The 24359-nt window shown below is 50.0% G+C and overlaps 1 protein-coding gene across 2 annotated transcripts in view; it reads left to right on the top strand.

Annotated features, from left to right (window-relative positions):
- The first annotated feature begins 3077 nt into the window (after positions 1 to 3077).
- RASA4B (RAS p21 protein activator 4B) overlaps positions 3078 to 24359 on the top strand; it is a 48633-nt gene continuing 27351 nt past the window's right edge. For both annotated transcript variants that reach the window (XM_084650944.1, XM_084650943.1), the window contains exons 1-3: positions 3078 to 3260; positions 21034 to 21090; positions 23273 to 23386. In XM_084650944.1, the coding sequence (XP_084507070.1) occupies positions 3094 to 3260; positions 21034 to 21090; positions 23273 to 23386 (338 nt within the window). In that variant the 5' untranslated portion in view covers positions 3078 to 3093. The remainder of the gene's footprint in view (positions 3261 to 21033; positions 21091 to 23272; positions 23387 to 24359) is intronic.

The following is a 24359-nucleotide window of genomic DNA, read 5'->3' as shown; positions in this document are numbered from 1 at the left end:
AAATTGAACCCAGTTCCTACCCAAGTTCCTGCAGCTGGGTAGCCAGGAATAGAATGCCGGAGTCCTGATGCTCTGTTCTGATCACTAGACCACACGGCCTTTCAATTAGCTAATGCTCCACTGACTGGCACAAGGTAGGAAAATGGCCTGAAATGAGACAGAAAATAAACAGCGCAGGGACATTAGGTGTTAATACCCTGCGCTTCTACAATGTCCAAGAATTTCATAGCTCTTTATAAACCTTGATGTGTCCCACTTTTTTTTTTATAAAGGATTAATAAATTGCTAGATGGTTTAATAAATGGTGAATTGGTTGTTATAAAGGCCAATAGGTTGCTTATATCACCATCTAGAACACCTTCTGCTGATGGCTAATAACCATCTCTAGCATACGTTGCCCATGTCTGTAACATGCTTAGAACATCTGGTCACATCTCAGTATAAAACAGGATCCATCAATGAATTAAGCCACATGAGGAATTTGTTTCCTGAACCTATACAGCATTAGGCTACAGTTTGCTCTCCCTTTTCCTCAATGAAAATCTGAAGTAACTCCTTTGAAGTAAGTCCATGTTTACAATAGTGTAGCTAAGAGCAGAGTTTGGCCTATATTCATAGACTTTAAGGTCAGAAGGCACCATCACCATCTAGTCTGATCTCCTGCACGTTGCAAGCCGCAGAACCTCACCCAATCACTCCTATAATAGACCCCTAACCTCTGGCTGAGCTACTGACTCCTCAAATCATGGTTCAAAGACTTCAGGTTACAGAGAATCCACATATATTTACACTAGTTGTGTAATTCAGTCTCTGAGGTAAATAATTTACTGTACTTTGGTTTTTGAGGTAACACCCAGTGTGGGGGAGAGGGCTCCGAAATGAGGGACATCCCGTTTACTGTTGAACAGAGCACAGGTAGGGTAGGAGATTGGTCAAGAAGAAAACGGACTTCCCAATTCTGCAGCCTGTATTCGCTTGGGTAACCCATATCAGTCCTAGTGTCTCCATTGACGTAAATGGGCTAAATCATTACTCAGGCAAAACTTTCCTTGGAGAATTGTGTGAGCGGCTCAGGGTTTGGCCCAAATGTTTTACTCAGCTGGATAAGGATTACTCCTGGGAGTAAAGTTTGCAGGTTCAGGTGTCTGGTTTATCGCATGCCTGATTCTGTTCCCTCTTATATCAGCTGCTGCTGGCTTGCACGAGACACAGTCCCAGAGACTAGGACTGAGTGCACCAAGAAGCACACAGTCCAATTTGTTTCTGGAGCACGGTGGTGTTTGTTCCAAGCACTCAAAGTTAGGGCTGGCTGCGGGGGTGCACTGAAAGGAAGGATCCCACACAAGGTTCAGCAGATTTCCATGTATGGAAAGGTGTGTTTATTTTATCTTGGTCAGTTGCGTCTGGTCAATTGTATCCAGAGTTATTTAGGGTCCCTTAAGTTGTGTGTGAGACTGATGGGATGAGTAGGGGACTCATGGTGGAGGGTTATTTTTTGGGATGTGGATGGGAAGTTAGAAATGATTCTTTCTATTGTAGTTAATTAGTGGCTAGATCTTCAGAAGATCTAAAAGAGGCTTTAAACCAGCTGAGGACCTGGCCCTCTATGTCAATTGTGATAGATTATTGAAATAGAGACCCCCAACTCCCCTTTCCACTGAGGGAGATCCAAATCTGACTTGCCCCAGCGTAACTCTTTGGACTGCCCTGGAGCAGCACGTGAGTCCCTTCATTGTAAGTGAAAAGAGCGTTAGGCTCTTAGCCTTAATATAATCTTGTTTTAACCAATGGTATTTTTTTTCTTTGAGTTGAGGAGCATTGATAACTTTGCTGGTCAGTATTAAAAGTTTTGTTCGTGTATTTTTCTTTTCTTGTGTGATCAGTAGGTTTTATTGGGATTCATCGGGTGATACACAAAACTTTTGTTAATTACAGGCTTAGATTGTAAATTCCCTGGGCCAGGGATCATCTCTTTGCTCTGGGTTTTGTACAGCACCTCGCACAATGGGGTGCTGGTCTATGACTGGGCTTCTTGTTGCTACTGCTGCAATACAGATAACAATGGAATGGGATCTCTGTATGTTTCTCTAACGTTAGTGTCTGGTTCTCTGCATTCAGTAAGTCTTCAGCCCACTTAACTGTATTTAACCCATCTTCTCCCTGTGTTTTCATGCTCATTTGTATTCTAGTTTGCAGGCAACACCCGATTTAACTCAGTGCAGGGCTTGGAAACCTTGGGTACTCATCTGCTTAACAATGTTGCTAATAAATCAGGGTCTGAGCTCCCTCGCCGTGTATTATTCGGTGAGTGTGTCTACTGGTTTAGGTCTCTGCCCCATGTTTACAGTCCAATGTTTGAAGGTGCCAGAGGGCGGACCCTCAGCCTTGAGCCTCCTACTGTTTCCACTGTACTAGGGTGACCAGACATCAAGTGTGAAAAATCTGGACAAGGGGTGTGGGGTAATAGGAGCCTATATAGGAGAAAGACCCCAAAATCGGGACTGTCCCTATAAAATCGGGACATCTGGTCACCCTACACTGCACACCCATGTAAATGGGGAGTAACTCCACAGAAGTCAATGGAGTTACCCCAGTGTGAAACTGGAGGAGGATTGGTTTCAGAGTAGCTGCCATGTTAGTCTGTATCCGCAAAAAGAAAAGGAGTACTTGTGGCACCTTAGAGACTAACCAATTTATTTGAGCATAAGCTTTCGTGAGCTACAGCTCACTTCATGGGACGCATGAAGGAGGATTGGGAGTGCGGGCTGCCTGCAGGAGCCAGATTGTGCCCTTGCAAAAGCATCACATGGAGAAGCAGCAGCTGTGGCTGATTCACCGACATGACTATCACCGGAGTCGCTCTTAGCCCAGGGGCGCGTTAACCAGCTCAGACAATCGGGTGTCACACTCCGCCGCCTCGCTTTAGAGCAACGCCCCAGAGGGGGCGCATTACCGAGCGCACACCGAGCAAGCAGGCGGGTCGCTCTCTCGCCAACAGCCAATCCCCGCTGGAGCTGCCCGCCTGACCACGCCCCCTCCCTCCCTCCTTTTTCTGATAGGCCAGCGAGCTGCCGGTGACGCAGCTCCCCACACATGGGTGAATGGAAGCGTGAGCCGCCCAGCTGGGCTGTCTCCTCTCCCAGACCCCAGCGTCCTGCAGCCGGGCCAGGCTCGGGAGCCCGACCGGGACCTGCCATGGCCAAGAGGAGCTCGCTGTTCATACGGATCGTGGAAGGGAAGAACCTGCCAGCTAAGGACATGTAAGTAACAGTGCTTCTCCCCCCAGCCCCGTGTGCGTGAGAGAGAGATTCTCCCCCCAGCCCCGCGCGTGTGATTCTCCCCCCAGCCTGGGGTGGGTGTGTGTGTGGGGGGGGGGGTGCACAGGCATCGTGGGGGTGATTTGCAGGGGGGCTGGCACAACTCGTAGAAGGGGGCTGCTGAGAACTATTGAGCCAACCTGTAAACCCTGGATATGATGGAAACCACTTCAAGCCAGGGAGTGCAGCACCCCCCCCCCCCCACACACACACACACCCACACACCCACACTCTAGTTCCAGCGCCCATGGGGGGGTTGTGTTGGTTCTAGTTTGCAGATTAGTGGTGGCCCATGAAACACAGGGAGGATAGAGATCGTTGTGAGGCAAGGAAAAAAGATCTCCCTGCCCCACAGGACTGGCATGTTCAACCCCAAACAGCAAGCATGTCCAAAGTATTATCCCTTCCCTCCCCCACTGCCAATTATCCACATGACTGTCACCCCCAGCCTCCCCCCTCTCCCCCCGTGCAGGCCTGTCCATAGAGTGATTGCTCCTGCCCCATGCCCAGGGTTATTGCTACTCCGATACAACCCCTATTGTAGGCAGGCTTTGAGGGATCTCCTCCGCACCCCTCACTCACGAAAGCTCATGCTCAAATAAATTGGTTAGTCTCTAAGGTGCCACAAGTCCTCCTTTTCTTTTCACTCCCAGTGTAGTTCTTGCATGTGAACCCTCACGCCCCTCCCCAGTGGGGGGGGGGGAGGGATGTTCTCTCAACACAACCCCCCACGCCTTACAGGGTTAGTCTCCCAACACACCTACTCATGCTTTCTTCCCAAGTGAGGTCTAGGGTTATTCCCGAACACACGCACCCTCTCCCGATGTAGGCATGCTTGAGAAGTTATTTCCCAATATATGCCATGTGCCTTTCCGATGCATGCATGGTTTTTTAGGATTATCAGCCAATACACCTGTACTTCTCAGAGTATGCCGGTACTAGCTCTGGAAAGTTGGTACAATGCAGTGTCCCAGCACCTGGCTATTCTTCACGTTGCTTCTCTTTTACAGACACTGGACTGTAACCAAAAGAGGTTGATTTATTTATTTGCTTCCTGATTTATTCTTTCTTTCCATCCTGTGTGGCCTTTTCTTGGGGAAGAGAAGTGGCTACATGTTGCTTTTTTCTGGGCAGGAGGAAGCAGCTACATGAGTGATGGAAAAGGGTTAGTAAATGAAATAGATAAGATTTTGCTGCTTACCATATGGAGGCATTTGTAACCAGGTTCCCAATGTAAATCCTGAATCGCTCCGCTCAGCTAGGACAGCCATCTCCGGAGGCTGTCAGTGTTAAGGAATCAGACTTCGGGTTGGTGGGGCTGAAGGGCTGCCAAAAAAAAAAAAATAAAAAAATCCTAACAATCGTCATGGAAAAAGAATAGACATAAATAAGGAAAGAAATGTGACTTTTGAGTGTTTTACAGGCCTGATTCTGAAATGAGGTTTACGTCAGTGCAATAATGCCACACTCCTGATTTGCCTGAGTGTGAATGAGAGGAGAATTAGACATTACAGAAAACTGAGGGTGAAATAACATTTTTAAAAATGCGTTGCCCATAGACTGCATTTGCAGGGAACAGGGACTGGACAAGCTCTGATTTCACCAGCATGGCTGTGTGATCTAGTGGGTAGGGCATTTGCTGGCGAAACAAGAGACCTGGGTTCCATTCACAGCTCTATCATGGGACTGTTGGGTGACCCTGCACAAGTTACTTCCCCTCTGTAAAATGAGGTTAATTATCTTTATCTGCCTATGTTAAAGTGCCTTGAGATCTGGGGCTGAAAAACCCTGGATTAGGGATCGTTGTTCTTCTGTCTTTAATTTGGCCAGCCAAACACTGCTCAGGTTTATACTCCACAGAGCTGTCCACGCAGCCCCTAAAGTGGGTGGTGAGGCTGCACAGGGGAGGTGGAGGAGCCTGGATAGCCTAGTGATGGGGCCATGTCGGTACCTTGGGTGTAAGCGAGAGCTAATCCAGGAGGAACCCTGCTGAAGTCAATGGACCTTACTTACCCCTGGGTGAGATCAGAATCTGGCCCAACCTGCTTTAACTTGGAGGGAGGCAAAAGATGCGTCATGGGATGGGTGGCCAGACTGATTCGAGTCTGTCTCGCTCCAGTGCGTCCTGCAGCAGCGTGTTCTCCTTGCGACTCCAGTGCCCTGGGCTCCAAAGCCCAGGATCCCACCCCTTCACCTTGGATCGGATCATGGTTCCCGATGCTTTCGGTGACATTACTGGGTTTTGTGTTTTGTTTTGGTTTTTTTTAATTGCTCTTCTGATTAAATCCATTGACTCCATACATCAGATCCTCAGCCGGCGTAAACCATCATAGGGTCACGGAGCGATGCTGCTTTATACCTGCCCAGGATCTTGCCCGTTATAGTTGTGGATGTCTGTGAGTGGTGCACCTGCTCTGATGTAAATCTGGAGTAACTCCATTTGTTCCAGCTGAGTTACTCTGGATTTACAGCAGGATTTGGCTCTGATCCTTGCTCCCAGCTTTCACTCGATGGGCCATATCTTCAGCTGGCCTAAATCAGCACAGACGCTGCTGACAAGTCCTGGGGACGGTTCTTTCTTGTGCCTGCTGAAGATCTGGCCCCACACCTGTAACAGACCTGTAAACAGACCTGAAGCCCCAGCTGCATGTACAAACCTGCAGCTCCAGGGTGACTGATCTGCGAGGTTGCTGATCGCCACAGCTGAGCCTGCGGTGTCCAATTCGGCCCACGGGGCGCCCTGACATTTTAGGCAGCCTATTCATTAATATATTAATGGGTTTGCCTTCTCAGATACCTGGAATGAAATTCACTCCCCAGGCAGCAGGGAGAGAGCCGTGCCTTGGCTTGTCTCCAGCTCCAGGTTGGCTTCTCTGGCCCTCTTTGTGTTTGTCTTCGGTCTGTGTTAGTCAGGGCTTTGAGGAGCCACTGATGGGGCCATGAATCCCAAGGGTTCAAGGCCCTGGACCGCTCTTTGGGGAGTCTGAGCTAGTGACGTCCTGTATCCGTGGAAATAGACGGGAAAGAAGCTCTGAACTTGCCACTTCTCCTGGATTTGCCTTTCGGTGGCCCTGGGGTTGTTCTGCCCAGCCTGTAATCACTTCTGAGGTGGTAAAAAGTCTTAGGGCCTGATTTTTCCTTTCCTTTCTACCAGCTTTACTCCAGTGTAACTCCACCAAATTCAGTGGATTTACTGCCGATTGACACCAGCGTAAACACGAGGTGATTCAGGCCCTGTAGGGATAAATCCTGCTCTGGGTGACACTGTTGTAAATCCAGGATAACTCTGTTTCAATAAATGGATCATTCTGTATTTACGCCAGAGTAGCCAAGGGCAGAATTTGGCCTACAACATGTAGCTCGGGATGGATCCAATGCAGGGGTAGCTTATGGAAACTCAGCCATAAGTGCACCTGATTCGCCTCTGGCACTGCCATACCACCAGAGACGTGAGCTATTTACCCTGTATGAAGCGGGTGTGAGATATGAATCAGACCCAGTCAGTGCATGGATCCAGCTTCTGCAAGAAACTGAACAAACCCAAGTACCTCCTGTTCAAGAGATGCTTAAATGTGGCCCCAAATTTTAGCCTCATCTTTAACCATGGGAAAAAGTCCTGTTCAAGTACAAATCTGCCCTGGCAGTGTTTGCAGCCTAGACTTGGCTGCATTGAGAACTTGAAACTGACTAAACCAGAGGGAAACAGACTTCTTTGATTTCTCCCCTCTACCCCCGCCATGGTCTGAGCCAAGGGGGAGAGTGGTGTTTTTGTTTTTTGGTTTTTTGGTTTTTTTTTTTGCGCAGAGAGCCATGAACAGTATCAAGTGAGCTGGGTTTTGGACACTCCCTTTCAATAATCTAAAGTCATGTTAGGAACATGGGGATAGAAATGGGTTTCTGTATGTGTAATATGTTTATAGGGAAATCACCACCACATGCTGTCCTGTGTACCAGGCATGTCATCAGTGCAACATCAGCTCAGTTTACATCCAGGTTTCCAAACACTGCCCCTATCTTTGGGTGCTTCGCTTGAATCTCCTTCTGTGGGCCCTGTTAAAAATCCTTTTGACTTCGCTGTTTGGTGTGTATCTGGCAACTGAAATAAGGTTTTTTCCAAGGAGGGCTGGGTCCAGGGCCTGGTGGCGGGTGGACCATTCTGGGAAGAGTGACTCCACTTGCCAGCTGGCAAGGGCTGGGCTCCCGGCTGGCTGCCTTACAGGGATTGGGTTTCTTACCTTCAGCAGTTTCTGGGTGCTTACCAGAAAGGCACCTCTCAAGAAGCTATTTCTAGACTGCCTGTAATAACATGCTGCGTCCGTGCGAATAGTTCCTCCCACCCCTGGGGAAATGTTAAGCGTCCTTCTCCCAAGCAGTCAAGCTGCCGATTGTTTATTGTTTAATTGTGGGTGATTCAGTGGCATTTGATAGTGGGGGACTCCTAGCAACCAGAAATAGCGCGGACAGGTGTTGTGTGAGCTTCGCCCCCCCCTTCAGTTCAGTTCTATTGTGAGCTGCAACGCCCCCCTTTGTTAACCTAATGCTGGGCCCCTCCCCACAATGCACCTCAGTCTTGACTTGCAGCATGTCTCTTCCAGTTCAGTACAGGTTCCCTACTATCATCAGCTGGGATGTGGACTGTCACTCCTTCTGGTTGGAGTAGGAGCCAAAGTCAGGAATCCAGTAACCAAAGCCAAGGGGTTGGGGACTCGGGGCCAGAGTCAGGAATGCAGTAACCAGGGCCAAAGGTTCAGAGCTGGACTCGGGAACCAAAGCCAGGGGTTAGAGATGGAGTCAGGAAGCCAGTAGGCAAGCAGGACTGGCAGGAAAGGAGCAAGGCAGGATGGGGGCTGGAGCAAAGCAAGGAGAAGGGTAGGCACAGCAGAGATCTGCTGCGGGCAGAGATCTGGTGAATAGCCAGAGCTCAGTTAGAGCTGTTGTACTTAACAGCAGGCTTCCTGGCTTCCTCTGCCAGTCAGGCAGAGTGGTCATCAGACTCCACTGCACTCACAGGCGGCCCGGTGATCGGCCAAGTGCAGCTGCAAGGCCTCATGCCTGACACCCTACACGGCTCTGCCAGTGAACCACGGCTCTGCCAGTGAACCACGGTCCTGGCTGGCCGCATCTCCTGCTTTCCTAGGCTGTATCATGCCTGGGGTATCTCCTCTGCAGCCAGTGGAACTGCACCAGGGACTGATTTGTTGGGTTTGCGTTGCGGACGAACGGGGACCACGTTGAGCCACCGTACGTATTTCGCTTCTGACCAGCTCCTTGGTTTGGAACCTTTGGCAAGGACTGGCCATTGCACTAATCCAGCATGCTAACTCCTGTAGGCTGGTGGCTGTGACCCTGACCCCTCCCACTCCCCGTTCTGGGGACCTCGATGCAAGGTCGTGCACAGAGCATTCAGCGGCACAGCAAAAGCGTCCAAAATGGAACAGGCTCGTGCCAGCTGGGCAGTTTAAATGGTTCCTAGCTAGCCCTGGTACGGCCACAGATTTACAAGGAGGTCAGAGCAGCAGGGCGTGGGGAGAGGGATGTGACTAATTCTTAGGTGTCTCCAAGCAGCTCATTCCTAGGGGATTAGGGGCCCCCTGGAAGCTTCACCTGGAGCATTAGTTGAATTCCTGCTGCCGTTTTGTTGATTGTGATATTCCACCACTCTGCCTTCCTGCTGTACCTGCTCCTTGTTCCTGGGGGAGGATGGGACATGAAAGCAGGCTGCAAGTCACTTCACCTTTATAGACCGTGCTTGTACATCTGATCCAGAGAGGTGGAATATCCCTGCTGAATCCCAAGGAGATGGCCTCTGCAGGAGGGGTCATGGGTTATTTCTATGGACAGATGTCCTAGCAGGTTCATCCTGATGCCTTCAGGTACGGTCTTGCCTAAAGTTTTTACCCTCCTGCTTAGCTAGCACAAATATAAACACCAATATTAGAGTCTCATCTGAGCAAAGGCCGTTTCTGTCTGCTGGAGTTACCCAAGCTACTGGAATACAGTCATAGCCCTTGGAGCTCGCTGCACCTTCCGGCTGAAGGTCTCGGAGTGCTTTACAAACATGAATGCGCTAAGTCTCACCATCTCCTGAGGAGGCAGATATCCCCACCCTCGTAGAGATGGGGAAACTGAGGCACAGAGTTCAGGAATGAATTGCACAAGGCTATGGAGCAAGTAGCAGAGCTGAGAAAGGAACCCAGGTCTTCTGTCTCGGGTGTACTTGCCGCTAGACAATGCGGCCTCTTACCTTTCCTGCTGAGGACCCATGACTCTTAAATGATCTCACCCTCCACGGACACCAGAGACCATCTGTGTATGTCTTTCAGCAGGTGACTCAAGACACCTTGGCTGGGCTCTCCAAAAGAAGAGTTAGGTGCCCAACTCCCTTAGGCCCCATTGAAAATCCCAGAGATTAGATTAGTTTTTAGATTGCTGTTGTCAGTGTGCAGTTGCGCTGTGGGGTGAGAGGCAGTGCAGGGTATGTGAATGTGGGTGGATCTTGTGGCTATTTCTGTTTCTGTCTCTATCCCAGCTTAAATATCGGTCTGTTAGACAAGGCTTGCAAAACGGCGGGGGAGATGGTTGTCTAGAAAGTGGAAAAACCCAAGTTTTACTTGCCTATCTTCATGGAGAAGGTGGGCAAGCAGATTCTGTGTCTTGGCTAGTACATTTAATGATGATTTTGCCAAGTTGGATTAGTTTCTGTCCGTCTTCATGTGCAAGGAACTGTGTGAGAGCTCTTACTTACTACTTTTTGATTTATTTAACTTTCACTTTTTTTCTTTTGTGTGTGGATTTTTTCGATCAAAAGTCTAGATCTTGTCCCCACCCCCATCTTTCCGGAAGGCACTGGCTATGTGTATGTACGCTCGGGGGAACGGTGTCTCTTTGCTACATGTTAATTGACACATTATAAAATCTCAGTGTAGACAGGGCAAGTTGTAGTTTTAACTTAGGTTAACAGGCTGAAACAAACCCTGTTAACATGACAACTTGCGCTCTCTCCACTAGGATTTGGTAAGTACTGGCTAAGGCATTCAAAAGACTCCTTTTTCCTTGTGTAGACATGCTCCTAGTGAAGACATGGGAGTCCCTGGGGGTACACTGTAACAGGCCGGTCTGCTTCTTTCCAGGCCAGGATGCCTGGGACCAATCAGTCCTGTTTACTTAACCCTGTCCCACTACCCCTATGCAAGGTGTGGGACTTGGAAGGAGGAGGAAGTGAGGAAGGAGTTTCTGGGGTAAAGCTGCCAGAATTCTCTGGGGGATGATGGACATGCAGGCTAGAGCAGCTGAGGAGAAAAGCTGAGGGGGGGGGGGGGGAAGTCTCCTGTGATTAGCCCTGAGGAGCGAGGGCCCAGCGGTTGAGGGCTAGCTGGGGAGGACAGAAGTGAGGCTTCTCAGCAAGGAGGCAAGAAGCTGAGAGCTAGGAACTGGCTGAGGACTCTGGCCTGCCCAAGGCCCTTGAGAGGAGGGTAGACCTGACCCCATGGCTGGGTAGACTGGAGCCCAGACTCTGGCTGTCAGTCAGTGGGACAGCAGGCTGCAGTCCTTCTGCTGGCTCCTCCACAGCTTTCTAGTGAGGTTCTGGCTGCATTTCCCGCCACATCGCCTCAGATTTGCACATGCTACCCATGGCCCCCACAAAGTCGCAAAACCTCCCCATGAACTTCCTCCTCACACTGGCCAAGAGAGCAGTCCACAAGAACAGCAGGAGGAGGAAGTTGGATGGGAGGCTTGCTCTGTGGCTATGGAATCTGCTTCCGGTTCCTCATATCAGGCAGAGTCTGGCTGGGCAGGCGGTGTCCACTGGCTCCTTGGACTCCTTTGAGGAACTGTGCGGGCTGTGTGGGGTTCTCTGCTCGGTGAGCCCCTCTGGATCCCTTGACCCACACTCCTGTTCCTGTTTTCTTGTGATTTATTTTTTATTTGGTCCCACGGCCATAACCATTGGCCAACTGGGCTTTGTGGTTCCTCCCCATAGGTTGAAGAGGATAGGTCTAGGCCCACCCATCCAAGGACCTACAGTAAGTAGACTGGGACAGGCCTTTGCTGCTGGGAGCCACCTGTAAGCGAGGGGGCTGAAGGCTGAGCCCTATGGGGCTGGAGACTCTTGTTTGGATATTGCTTGAGGACTTGGACTAAGGGACGCTGTATCCCAAGACTGTCCGGCCAAGCCACTTTAAAGCATTCAAGTTGCCTCTAGCTACAAGTTGCCAAAGTAGGCCGAAGCTCATCATGGGATAACTGAGGAGGAAACGCCGTGATGCCAGGTCTCACCAGGCGGGGGCACCCCGGGATGGTGGGTTTTGTAACGTGTCTCCCCTGCAAGCAAAAGGAGTCCAGGAAGGCCTATCCATGTTTGCTAAAACAGGGAAGATCAGATTTGACATTGCCAAGGTAAAACACACCTAGAAAGCCCCCTTTAGGCCTTCTACATCCATCACAAAGAGAAGGCAGAGCTTCAGTTTCATGTCCCTTGGCAGGTCCTAACTCCTGCCTCTGCTCTCTTTAACCTTGATTTTAGTTCTGTTTTCTTGGTAAGTCTGGGGCCTATGGGGCCTTATAAAGAAAACATGACACTATTATTCTTCAGGACTGCTCCTTTGTCCTGTTAAGCAGCCATCCTCCTGGCAGTCAGGAAAACACCAGCATCCTTCGAGTTAATGGTGGGAAAACCATCAATGCAAAAGGAGCCTCTGCCACTTTTTTAGTGGTGCTTTGATTTCCAGCCTCAGCCAGAAGTCCTGGGTCATTTAGCTTTGGCAATGATTAACAAACCTCCCAGAACGGGAAGTTTCCAGCACCGCAAGCTATGCACACCACTCAACCTTGGCATTTCATTATAAAACTGTCAGCCTCCCCTGAGGATCTATGGCTTCCCATAAACAATGGGACATTGAAGCCTGCTGGAAAGAATCATAGCACCTCTTGTGCTACCTTGTTCTGCTGCAGCCTTTTTAAAGGATTGCTTTACTCCGTTCAGATGAAATGCCTGTTGAACCAGGATCTTTCTAACGTGCTTATATGGCCCCTACACCGACGGAAGGGTTTTTTCCATTGCTGTAGGTAAGCCGCCTCTCCTAGCAGTGGTAGCTAAGGGTTAACGTGACATAGGTACCCTGTAGTTCATGCCAGCAGTGTCCATGCAGGGCAGTTAGAGTGTACCTCTTTGGTGCTCTCTGCAATTCATACCTCCGAACTTCACGCTATGACACAGTGTAGACAGAGCCTGGGTCAAGAGGAGACTTTTCCGTCAACTTAATCACATCTACACTGGGGGTTAGGTTGGAATTTTTCACACCCTAAGCACCGTAGCGTAAGGCCATGACTTGCCTAAGGTTACACAGGGAGTTGAACCCAGGTCTCTGGCTAGCACCATAACTACTGACCCATCCTTCCTCTCCTCCATTCTCTGGAGCAGTGAACCGAATGGTTCTGTCGGATTCATTAGTTGTTGGTGCTGGCCGAGAAATATTGGAAAAGTTGGAAAATGCCATTGGGCTGAAATCAGAATGAGCATGTTGATCTTGACACAACTTTCAATGGAAAAAATTTCAAAATGGTGTGCCAATGAAATGGAGGCTTTGATTTCCATGTTCTTGTTTCGGCTTTGATATTAATATATTATTTAATATTTTAATTATATTTATTACAATTGTTTCACAGCTGTGAAACAAAACGTTTGATAAGGTTCTTTCTGAAGATTTTCTACTTGGAATTTGTTTTTGTGCCCCCCCCCCAAAAAGGACTTTTTATACCAATTCAAGACAGGAGTGGTAGAAACGCCCTAAAGGGAAGCGGGAGGGTCTGAGGGTGCCCAAACCATGGCCCCACCCTTGCGGTGCCCTGAGGCCCCACCCTCACACCACCCCTTTCCCCAAAACCCTGCCTCTGCACTGCTGCTTTCCCCTGGGGCCCTGTCCCCTGCTCACCCCTCTCCCCCTGTTGCTTGCCCTTACAGCCGGTAAAAAGTGGAAAGACCATAGTCCTCCTGTTCTGGTGCCCCTGATTCAAGATGAAAACACAATTTGAAAGGTTGGAATTTCCTGTGGGGGTGGAAATCCCCATTTTCTGGCCACCTCTACTAATTGTGCTGGATGTATCGGAGATTGTCTGAGTTGGTTCATTACTTTTAGGGAAGGAGCAGGTGCCTATTGCATAGGCAGTGTAGTGTTTTGGGAGCAGGGTGTGGTGGTTAAAGCTTTGATCTGGGCATTGGCAGCTTCATGCTGTGAATTTGGCTTCGAGCAGCTCATCTGATCTGTGAAACGGGGTTAATATCATAGTAATAATAATATAATAGGAGCATTGTGAGGCTTCATTAGTACAGCTGTCACATGACAGTCATGTCTAATGTTAAGCAAGGAAACCGTTCGCAGAGACGTGGGCTATGTGAAGCGGTCAGCTCATGCTAATCCACTGTGCGGTCAAGTGATTGCATGTCCCCAGTGCTGCGTTTGTACCCGTGCATCCTAGGACTTCCAAAGCACCAGCTACAGAATGGAGGTAGGTGAGCTAGGCCACCTACAACACCTCTGGCTTCTCAGTGGTGGGGGGAAACATTGTAGATGGTGCCAGTCCCGACCTAAAGACTTTGCGTCAGGCATTGCAACTAGAATTTACCTACCAGCCCTTGTGAAGATACTGGGCTGTAGCGAGTGGATGTCAAGGCACTGCCCAGGTCTTGCAAAGCCTAGAGTGAGATGGTTGCAGAAGGTGGTTCTGTAGGTAACATGACCCGGTCATGCTCTGTCGTGGGATTGAAGGTAGGGCAGGCTGATCAGCTCCGTGCGCTGCGATTGGTGGGAATGGTCTAAAACGTTTATAAAGGGAGTAGGTGCCGGGCGATGGCCGTTTACAAGGAAATCATTCCATCCAGGGCTCAGTTTGCAGTCCTCCCAACCCTGGGAGGTTCGTCATGTCCCTGGGCTCCTGAGATGGGACTGAGTCCATCTAAGCTGCCTGTAGTGTGTTTGGGTTTTTTTCCATGCTTGAGTAGAGCAGCTAGGCTAGAAATGCTGAAGACAGGAGGCAGCGTTTGATCTGTGGGTTAGCTCCCGGGACTAAGAGTCAGCAGTCCTGGGTTCTAGCCTTGGCTCTGCCACTGGTGGTAGGCAGGCAGCTTAATTTTATTATTTGTACTGCAGTAGCACCAGGATCCCATTGTGCGAGGCGTTGCACTAACACAAGTCGCTTAACCACGCCATCTCAGACCTTAGTGTTTGGGGCCTATCACACTTATAAAACCCTGTGAAATGGGGGTGATCCTGACCTCTCTCCCAGCTGGGTTATGAGGCCTGGATGAGGTATGTAAAGCACTTGGAGATCCTTGGATGGAGAAGGTACCATAGAAATGCAGCATATACCTACTGTGAGGTGGATTTAGAAACCTTTTGGGAGGTTTGTTTTAACCATGATCACTTGAGCGTCAGTCCCCCAGAGGAATTGTCAATGGTGCAGGATAAAACTGGACACCATCAGATTAGGCCTGAATAAAGACTGGGACTGGTTGGGTCATTACGGAACCTAATTTCCCCCTACCGAGACTCTCACCTTCTTGTCAACTGTCTCATGGGCCATTCTCATTACCACTTCAAAAGCTTTATTTTCCTCCCTTGGTATCCTGCTGTCAGTTGAGTTGTCTCACTAGACTGACCTCACACTTGGTAAGGCAACTCGCATCTTTTCATGTATTCATACTTGCTCCTTTATTTTCCACTCCATGCATCTGATGAAGTGGGTTCTAGCCTACAAAAGTGTGGCACCTTGAGACTAACCTTTATTTGGGCATACAAGGACTGCTCGTGGTTTTTGTTGATCTAGGAACAGACACTAAAATGATATAAATTGGTACAGCCCCACTGGCCTCCATAAAGCTACGATGGTTTACACCAGCTAGGAGCTGGTCCTTACTTTACGAACTCCAGGTTAGATATTAACGATCTACAGACTAGTTTGCCCACATCTGACATTCCCTGTGTGTATTCCCTATGTACTTCATAGTTTGTCTAAGGCAGGAAATGCTGTCAGCAGCAGCATATATTTAACAGAATTTGAGCCACTGATTTCATTTTGTATAAAAACATCTTCTGTATTTTCCACGGCACGCATCCGATGGAGTGAGCTGTAGCTCACGAAAGCTCACGCTCAAATCAATGGGTGAGTCTCTAAGGTGCCACACGTCCCCCTGTTCTTTTTGCGGATACAGGCTCACGCGGCTGCTCCTCTGAAACCTGGTTTCATTTTAAAATCTGTCCTGACCGCAGGTCTAGCTCATTGAAATGCTGGGAGAAACGCGTTCCTAGCAAACTGAAATTACTTCCAGCGAAACACACACATTTAAATGATCAGCTCCCCATAAAATGAAATTGTTAATGTGTTGTCAAATAATAACACAGAATGTAAGTGAGGCAGGAGCAGAGAAAATGGAGCAGGTAACAGGACAAAAAGAAGTGCTCCTTGAAATAAATAAGGTCAGTTATTTATCTGTGAGGCCAGCTTTGGGAAGAATATGGGCATTGCCAGACTGGTCCATCTAGTCCAGTAACGTGTCTCTGACATTGGCCAGCACCAGATGCTTCAGAGGAAGGTGTAAGGAAGAGGTCCACGGTAGCGGATGTGGGAAAATCCATCCCCATGATAGGTCTTGTCTTGGTCTAATAGAGATCTTCAGAATTATTGTTTTTACTTATGCATAATATATTCTCCATACTAATAGTCAATCCCTTTCTGAATCTTGTGACAGTCTAGGCCTCAATGATTTCATGTGGCAGTGAGTTCCACAGTTTAATCATTTCATTATCACTTTTTTGGGTTTCCTACCTTTAGATTTCATTGGGTGCTCCCATGTTATGAGGCTGAGAGAACAGAAATTCCTGATCTGTTTTTCTCTAGCCCATTCCTGTTGGAGAAGAGAGGAAAAGAAACAGTTCAGTTAAGTCTTTTGTCCTCTCTACCCCTTTCCCCTGAAGATCCCAAAGCACTTTACAAACATTAAGGGGTCAGTTTTCAAACCTGGGTGTCCAAATTTATGCATCTAAACCCATATTTTGCCACCTAGATACTAGTTTGGGGCCCATGAGTGGTTTCTAAAGTGGCACGTAGGTACCCAAGCCACAGGTGCCTCTGTACCGATTTAGGTGCTGCGACTTCAGGCAAGGCATTAACAATTGAGCCCTGCTGACTTCAGCCCCCCGCCCCCCTGTGAGATGGGCATGAAGCACTGAACATGCTAAACAGACGGGGAAAGGAAACCACAGTAAGACTAAAGCCATGTCTACCCATCGCTGCTCTAGGACCAAGCCCAGCTCAGTGGCACGGGCGCGAGTGATGGCGTAGATAGCTCTCTCCCTTTAGCCCCATCATACGGGACTCAAAATGGCTGCCAGAACCGGCAAGCTGTCTGCCTTTGGGCTTCCACCATGGCTACTGCCAGACCAGTCCCGCTGAACTGATGTGAGTTCCCGTAGTGCTCTGACTACTAGTCTCCCCCCGGCCCCACCACACACATTCCTCCTCCTCCTCCTCCTCCTCCTCCTCCTCCTCTTCTTCCCCCCCCCCCCCCAACCCAAATGGCAGCTCTTGCTATTCTGGGGAGTAGGTTTGTGGCAGACAGCACCTGAGAGCAGAAAACTGAAGCCAACATAAAAGCAGAGGCCCCAGCCCTGCCTGCGGTTTTGCAGCCATGCAACGAATGTTTGTTTTAGCCTATCAGCCGCTTAACGCTCCTTGGCAGAATTAACCTTTCCGCTGGCCGGGGGCATTGTTGCTCTGGCCGCAAATCATTAAGACAGTTCTGCAGAATGCCGTGTTTGGGTCCCGCCGTCCCCTTTCCTTCCTTTGATTGGAAAGCTTCATCGAAACAGCGAATGTGCCGAAGAGGCTGCATTTGCTACTGGCCTATTTAATTTACCACTGGCCTGCTTTACACCTGCTCCAGGCCGCAAGCCGGCATAGCAGTGCTGCGTAGCAGTGGGAGGGGATTTCCTCGGCCACTGTGTCTCCTCGCCCCATCTCCCCTCAAAGCAGGACCTGACTCTGACCTCTAGCCTCCCTTTGGGTGTCCATGTCCAGCACACACGGACACATGGTTCTTTCCACCTGGTTTCTCCCTGCCCAGACCCCGTGATAGGCCTGATCCAAAGCCCATTGAAGTTGATGAGCTTTGGGTCAGGCCCACAGCATGTGCCTCTTCTATCCGATGACCATCACCGTGGTATCTGGGCACCTGCGCTGGTTTCCCCCAAACTCTTCCCCTCCTTGGCTATGCTACACCCTTATGGGAATCTCTTCCACATGGCAGTGATGGTGGGAGCGGTGTGGCACCAGCCTCTTTGCCACCTTGTCTAGATCTGCTCCCCTCTCCAGTTGGTCAGCGGAGAGGCAGCCTGCAGGAGAGTCTAGTGTGGTGGGGGGAGGGCAGGGGGGAAATGTAGCTGTCTGGTGGAGGCCAGAAGGAGGTGCTATTGTGCTTGCAACACAAGGGTGCCCTTTGAGAAGCTGGGTAGTAGCGGGGCCCTAGCGTACTCCACACCCACTCGGCGGGGACCACAGATGCTGTGCAGGAGGATTGCACGTCCCCGGAGCTCACAGAGTAGGATCAATTCCGGATGAAATATAGCAGCCTGGAATAGCTGCTCCACCTCTCCTGGGTCCTCAGGGCCTTGCCTGAGTGGTGGCTCCCTTTGTTTTAACAGCAAGTAACATTGGAGATCCTCTTCTCCCTGGAGAGCTGCCAGGGCAGACCCCCCTCGCCAGAGCTGCTGAAAGGAGAAGTAAAGGTCTCTGTCGCTAGCAGGTAGCGCTGCTTTTCCCAGGCTGCAGGAGCTTGGCGTAGCCGTGGTCTGGTTAGCGTTGCCTTCCCTGGGGTGCAGCGCTGTTGGCCCTGGTTACCCTGAAGAGCTGTTGGCCCTGGTTACCCTGAAACTAGAATCTGCATCCGCACCTCTTTAAAGAGCCCTGTTTTGAACACCGTCCCCTGGCAGCACCAACTCCCTTTGCAATTCCAGGCCGGACGGAGTCTGAGTTGTGCTGAGAAACCTAGAGGACTGTCTTGAGATCACCAAGGCTGAACTGAATTCTACTTAACCCAGAGCTGGGAGGAATCCAGCGTTAGCCCATGGATCTGCAGCGCGTCGCCAAAGACCCCATTTGGCAGGGTTTGCATAAGGCCATCTGAGGGCTTTGCCACAGAGCAGGCTGGATGCAGAATCTGCCTGGAATTCCCCACATGGTTCGAGGCCAGCAGGGAAGTCTTCCAGAATAACTTCTGGATATGCTTGTGCAATGAAACCCCACCAGCCCTGGGCCAAATACAGCTTGGATGAGATCCCCAGCTCCATTGTTCAGAGGGGCCCATGCAGCTGTCAAATGGGAGTGACTTTCATTCAGTCCTGATCTGGGCCATCTGTGAGCCAGCTGCCAAGGCATGAAAGGTCTCCTCTCCTCTTCTGCTTCCTCTGAGCTAGGCAGCCTTTGTTTGTGGGCTGGTATGTTCATGTCATGTCCTTTTTCCTGAAGATCATCTAGTCCTAAGCAAATTGTTTTGACCTGGAGATCTGCAGCACAGTTGTGCTAAGGATCTGCCTGAAATCTCTACCCTCGAAGCCACAGAGCTAGAGAAGCACTATTAGAGCTTGGCGGGCTATTTTCCCCGCCTCCGTGCTGATATGTTGAGTGGGAATTCTGGCCATGATGCAAACCTTGGAGGGCACTGACCAGTGGATCCTAACCTTGCTGGCTTTCTGGCAGCTGCTCTCGCTGGTCAGTGCTCTCCTTTTTCCCTTTGTGTTCTGTGCCTTAAAGATCTTGAGTCCGCATGCCAGAAGGATCTAATCTATTGCTTGACCTAGAAGTTGCTGTCAGGCCAGCACCACCTAACTCCAGAAGTTTGGGTTGTCAGGTCCGCACCAGAGTGCTTCCCTGGCTGGGAATTAATCCCCCAAACCATTGGGTGGCCCACTGGGACTTCGGGACATAAGGCGGTCCCTCCTCTAGGACATGCACAAAGCCCCCTAAAGCCCATCCCTAGGGAGCTAGGGGAGTTTTTGTGGCCGTTAGGAATGTGTTGAGAGTAGCTGGATGGGCTACATCCCCATGCTACAGGACCCATATAGCAGTCTGATAGCGCTGGTTATGATGGGGGGTAGTGCTGGGCCTCCTGGAGTTAGTTCTCAGGACACCAATGTTGGAACAAGATAAAGTCAAGGAAATATCCTAAATCTTAACCTCCCCATGCAGTTTGCCCAGTGGGGGAAGGACCCGGTGGGTGGCATTCTCTGAGCCCCCCAGAACTTGGCGGACCGGGGCTAGGTCCAACTGGGCTGGAGTTGGCTCTGTCTCCTTTTTGCTGCCTTGTTGCTTGCTGCAGGAAGCAGCTGCATCTCTGGCAGCCCTGAGTCACTCTGGCCATCCGGTTGCAAACAGCCAGTGCCTGATGGGGGAAGTTGGACACACTCAGCTCCAATGATAGAGAGGGGGGGTTTCCTCCCCTGTTTTGGAAAAAAGAGAACTTCTTGGCAGCCAAAAGGACTGAGAGATTCCCAGCCAGGCACCTCTCTGTTTACAAGGAAGCCAGTGTCTGAGATTTATTTCCTTAGCGCTTGGAGCCTGACCATCCCCCAGCCTGGATCCGTTCTTATTTATGTTCAGTCCAGATGCTGTCAGGTAACAGTTCTTGCGTAGATGTCTAAGGCCACAATGTCCCTTTGGACCAGGTAGTCTGACCTACACAGGCCAGAGTTTTTCACCTAGTACCTTGCGTTTGACTAAAGCCTCCAGAATGGCACCAGCCTTGATTTGGAGAATCCACCGCTTACTTCCCTGGGCTTACAGGACTCTGGCTCGTTTTATTCCCTAGTGAGATTAGGGTGCCAACAATTGGTGCCTAGCTGACATGCCTGCTCCATTTGGGTCTCCGAGAAATAGCCTGTCTGACCTGCTCCTATTAGTTTGTTTGTTTGCATCGCAGTAGGACCTAGATCCCCCTGCTAAAATCAGGTCTAGAAGAGCTGTTCTGGAGCTGGGAAGGGTGGGAACAGCAGGGAAGGCAGTAAATGGATTTTACCTCCCGCTGTCCCAAAAAAGAGCTGATCCTTGCTGTGCGATTGTATCGGCCCAGTACTGCCAACTGTGTGCATTCAAAAACCATGAGTCAGGCCTCGAAAAAGTCACAAGATTGGCTTAAAAACCATGAGATTAAAAAACCCCACAGAAACCAATAAACAGTCTCATCCCCTGACACAACATGCCTCTGGAAGCCTGCTGCTAGTGCTCTAAGGGTACGTCTACACTGCAAAATATACCACCCAGCAGTGACTCTCAGAGCTCGGGTCTACAGGCTAACACTTCGGTGCTAAAGACAGGCAGGTAGACGATCCCGCGTGGGCTGGAGCTTGGGCTCTGAGACATTCCCCCTCCCTTACCCCTGCCAGGTTTCAGAACCCAAACTCCAGCCCGAGGGGAAACGTCTACACTGACCTTTTAAAAGAAGCCATAGCATGAGTCCAAGTCTGTAGACCTGGACTCTGAGACGTGCTGCCATGGTGTTATTTTGCAGGACAGCAGTACCCTTAGACAAGTGAACCGTGACTTGCATAGGAGGGAAAGGCCATTGGGACTGAAGAATGAAAGTTGGGTGCCTTCTTTCCCTTGTAGCGACTCTGGTTAGAAATTCCCTGGTCTGTGCTAACAAGGACATTTTGTGTTTGTTTTGCAGCACGGGCAGCAGTGACCCTTACTGCATCGTGAAAATCGACAATGAGGCTATCATCAGGTAACTGACCCATCCGCTTGGGCACTCTAGTGCTCGTTTGTGTGGTCTTGCACTCTCTCAGTTGGTGTAAATCAGCTTAGCTCTTCTGACTTCGATGAAGCTAGGTCAATTTAAACCGCTAAGGATCTGGGGTCCTGGTTTGGCTTTTTTTTGTTGTATTTTTTCCCTTCAAGTGCTCCCTGGAGCAAACTTTTATTTCGTCTGTATCTCTAGCATGTGTGTTCCAGGTGATCATCTTGTATATTCCGAAACTTGAAAAACCAGCGCGAGACTAATCCCGAGCTCCGGGCAACTTGGCGCAGTTTAGAACATTTGCCATATATAAAAAAAGTTTGCTGTGGTGTGAGGATGTTAGGAGCCAGAGATCAGAGAGACGTTTCCTTTCCATGCGAAATGCCCGTCGGGGATGTTATGAATTTTTCCTCCTTCTGATTAGAGATTAATGTCATGTTGATTTTGGAACAGCTGGTAGAACTGTCGACTGCCCCGCCCCCACCCTTTTTAAAAGTTGTAAATTTAATTTGATTTTTCAACCCGTCCCCTCCCCAAGCTGGCTCTGTAAACAAGAAGGAGCTATCAGAAAAGCTATTTCCCGTCTCCTGTTTTGTCTCCTATCCTCTTCAGCAATGGCTGCTTTTTTTATTCTCCTGTGCTCGGAGCAGAGCGGACATGAACGTGAGGTTTTGTTTCCCAGCGTCTCAGGATCCACGGGAAGCCGGCACGAAAGGCTGAAATGTGCTTTTCAAGTATGGTCGCTAACTGGTGATAGAATGCTAGTGTAGACTGGACAGGTTTAATGCATGCTAGCTGGTTGAACTTAACTCTGTCTTGGCTCCCCACTGGGATCGGACCAGCTAACCCGTATTAGAGCTACAGCTTACCCTATCTGTACGAGGAGTTTAGTATGTGTTAGCTATCACGTTTTTAAAAGGCACTTTTACTAGTGTAGACAGGAGGACTCAGGAGGCTGCTGTTAATAGGCAAGCACAAATCCTTTTGCTATGAGGTCGCTGATCTGAATCCCCAGCCCCAGGTTAGTAGTGTCTGAAAGCTGTTCGCATCGGAGCGTGGTTTAGGACAGGAAGTGAGACAGAAGGTCATCTCCTGGTGGGTCTCAAATCCTTTTGCTATGAGGTCGCTGATCTGAATCCGCAGCCCTCTCCTAGTGGTTCTCAAATTTTTCCATACTGTGATTACAATGGAGAAGCTTCAGGATCCTCCCCCCACACTTCCTGCCCGCAAGCTCATCTAACGATAAAGAAAGAATGGCTCGGCACACGCTACTAAAACCCGATTTTGATCCCCAGGTTGAGAGCCCTTAGTGTATCCAAATGAAAGTTCAGGGGGAACGGAGGGAGAATGGAGTCTAGCTAGGACACACTACTATGGAGAAGTGCCCTGGGTCCCTGAAGCTATGTCTACACTGCAGTATAAGCCCAGGGTTCGAACACAGGCTCAAGTCTAACCCCCTTCCATCTACACACAAATCGTACTAACCCAGGACTCAGACCCAGGATCCCTCAGGGGTGTAGGGGCTGAACCTGAATCAAGCCAGGACCCAGATTTCAAGCCCTGTTGTTTTGCAGTGTAGATGCAGCCTCACTGGACTCATGCTCTGGGAGTTCACCAAAAGTATCCCATGGGCCAACTTTCTTTGTCCTCTGGACAGTCAAGTTTTCCCACACTGCACCATGAACAGAGAGCTGGATTGGCCACCTTTTGGGGAGGGCACTAGGAAGTCTGGGAGATGGGTGGCTGGACTCAGGCCCGCATAATGCAGTGTAGATGCTGGAGTGCCAGGTTGGGACCCAGGTTCGACAGTTCCAAACCTGAGGTTACAACTGAGTGTAGACACTCAAACCTCAGGTTAACAAACTTCGGGTCTGCTAACTCGAGTTCTGCTAACCCTGGGCTGACACTGCAGGGTAGACAGACCCTCAATGACCATGAATGGTCAGGAGAGCTTGGTAGAACACCTCACCTGGGGCTTGGTTGCATGGGGAAGCTAATATCTTGCCGTCCCTATACGAGCACTTAGGCACGACTGCAATGTCTACGGCAGAAGACCTCCGGTAGGTGTATAGATGAGATATGTATCAATGAGGAGCGGATGGCTGTTTGGGACACAGGTACCCACTCTCCTGGTAATGACTTGTGGTTAAAGGGAACCTCTTCCCTCCAGGACAGCCACGGTCTGGAAGACGCTATCCCCATTCTGGGGGGAGGAATACGAGGTCCATCTGCCACCCACCTTCCACTGCATCGCCTTCTATGTGATGGATGAAGATGCACTCAGGTATGGTGTAGACGTGTCTCCAGCTCTTCTCCTCACTCCCACCAGTGCAGCTCCTCTGGCTTCAGAGGAGTTTGTCCAGGGTGAGATTTTAGCCTTGGGCTGTATCCGTGGCACTAGTATTGTTGTTTATTTGTAGGATGGTAGCAGCAGGAGGCCTCCACTGTGCTAGACCCTGTACTTACCACCCCTGCCCTAAATAGCTTACACTCCAAACAGACAAGGCCAAAGAAGTGCTATTACCCCTTCATTAACAGATGGGGAAACTGAGGCACCGAGTGATCAAGTGACTTGCCCAAGGTCACACAGGGACTCAGTGACCGATCAGGTCATTGAACCTCCCCAGGTATTTGCAGTGCCTTAGCCACAAGACCATCTTCAACTGCAAGGGACTAGGGAAGAGAAATGACCGATCTGTGTTTGACTTGGTGGGTTCTGCTGACCCACTGACCCCCTCTGCAAAGGATGGGTGGAAAAGATGCAAATAAAATTGAAGCCAGGAGAGGCTGACTCCAGAACAAGGGCTGCTCTTGAAGGGAAACTCCCCTGAGTCATTTGCAAACTCAGCTGGCATGGGCAGCCACAGCAGGGAAGCGCATGAGTGCCCAGAGGAGATGCAGGCTGGGCTCGCTGCAGTAGTGCCCGGATCTGTGAGAGATGGGCAGTCCTGAATGGCAAAGTATGTAAAACAGGGCAGTTCCACAGCAGTGATATCTGGGCTGGGCTAAGAACTACCAGCTGCCTCGGGGCCAGATCCTCATCTCGTTGACCTCAGTGGAGGGAACGTGCATCAGGGCTGTCCCACAAATTGAGGGGCTTCTTGTGAACCCCCTGCTTTCAGCTGCCTAGGAATGAAAACATCCCTACTCTAGCAGGGTCAGTAGGAATTTGAGGTCTTCCCTGTATTTGGCTAAGGAGCGTAGGAAGCACCTTGTGCCCGAGAGGGGCATGAAATGCGTCTGGCTCTTGGCCTGCC

Source organism: Lepidochelys olivacea (assembly GCF_965140295.1).
Source record: "Lepidochelys olivacea isolate rLepOli2 genome assembly, chromosome: 17".
NCBI lineage: Eukaryota > Metazoa > Chordata > Testudines > Cheloniidae > Lepidochelys > Lepidochelys olivacea.
This window is presented reverse-complemented; position numbering and strand designations above follow the sequence as displayed.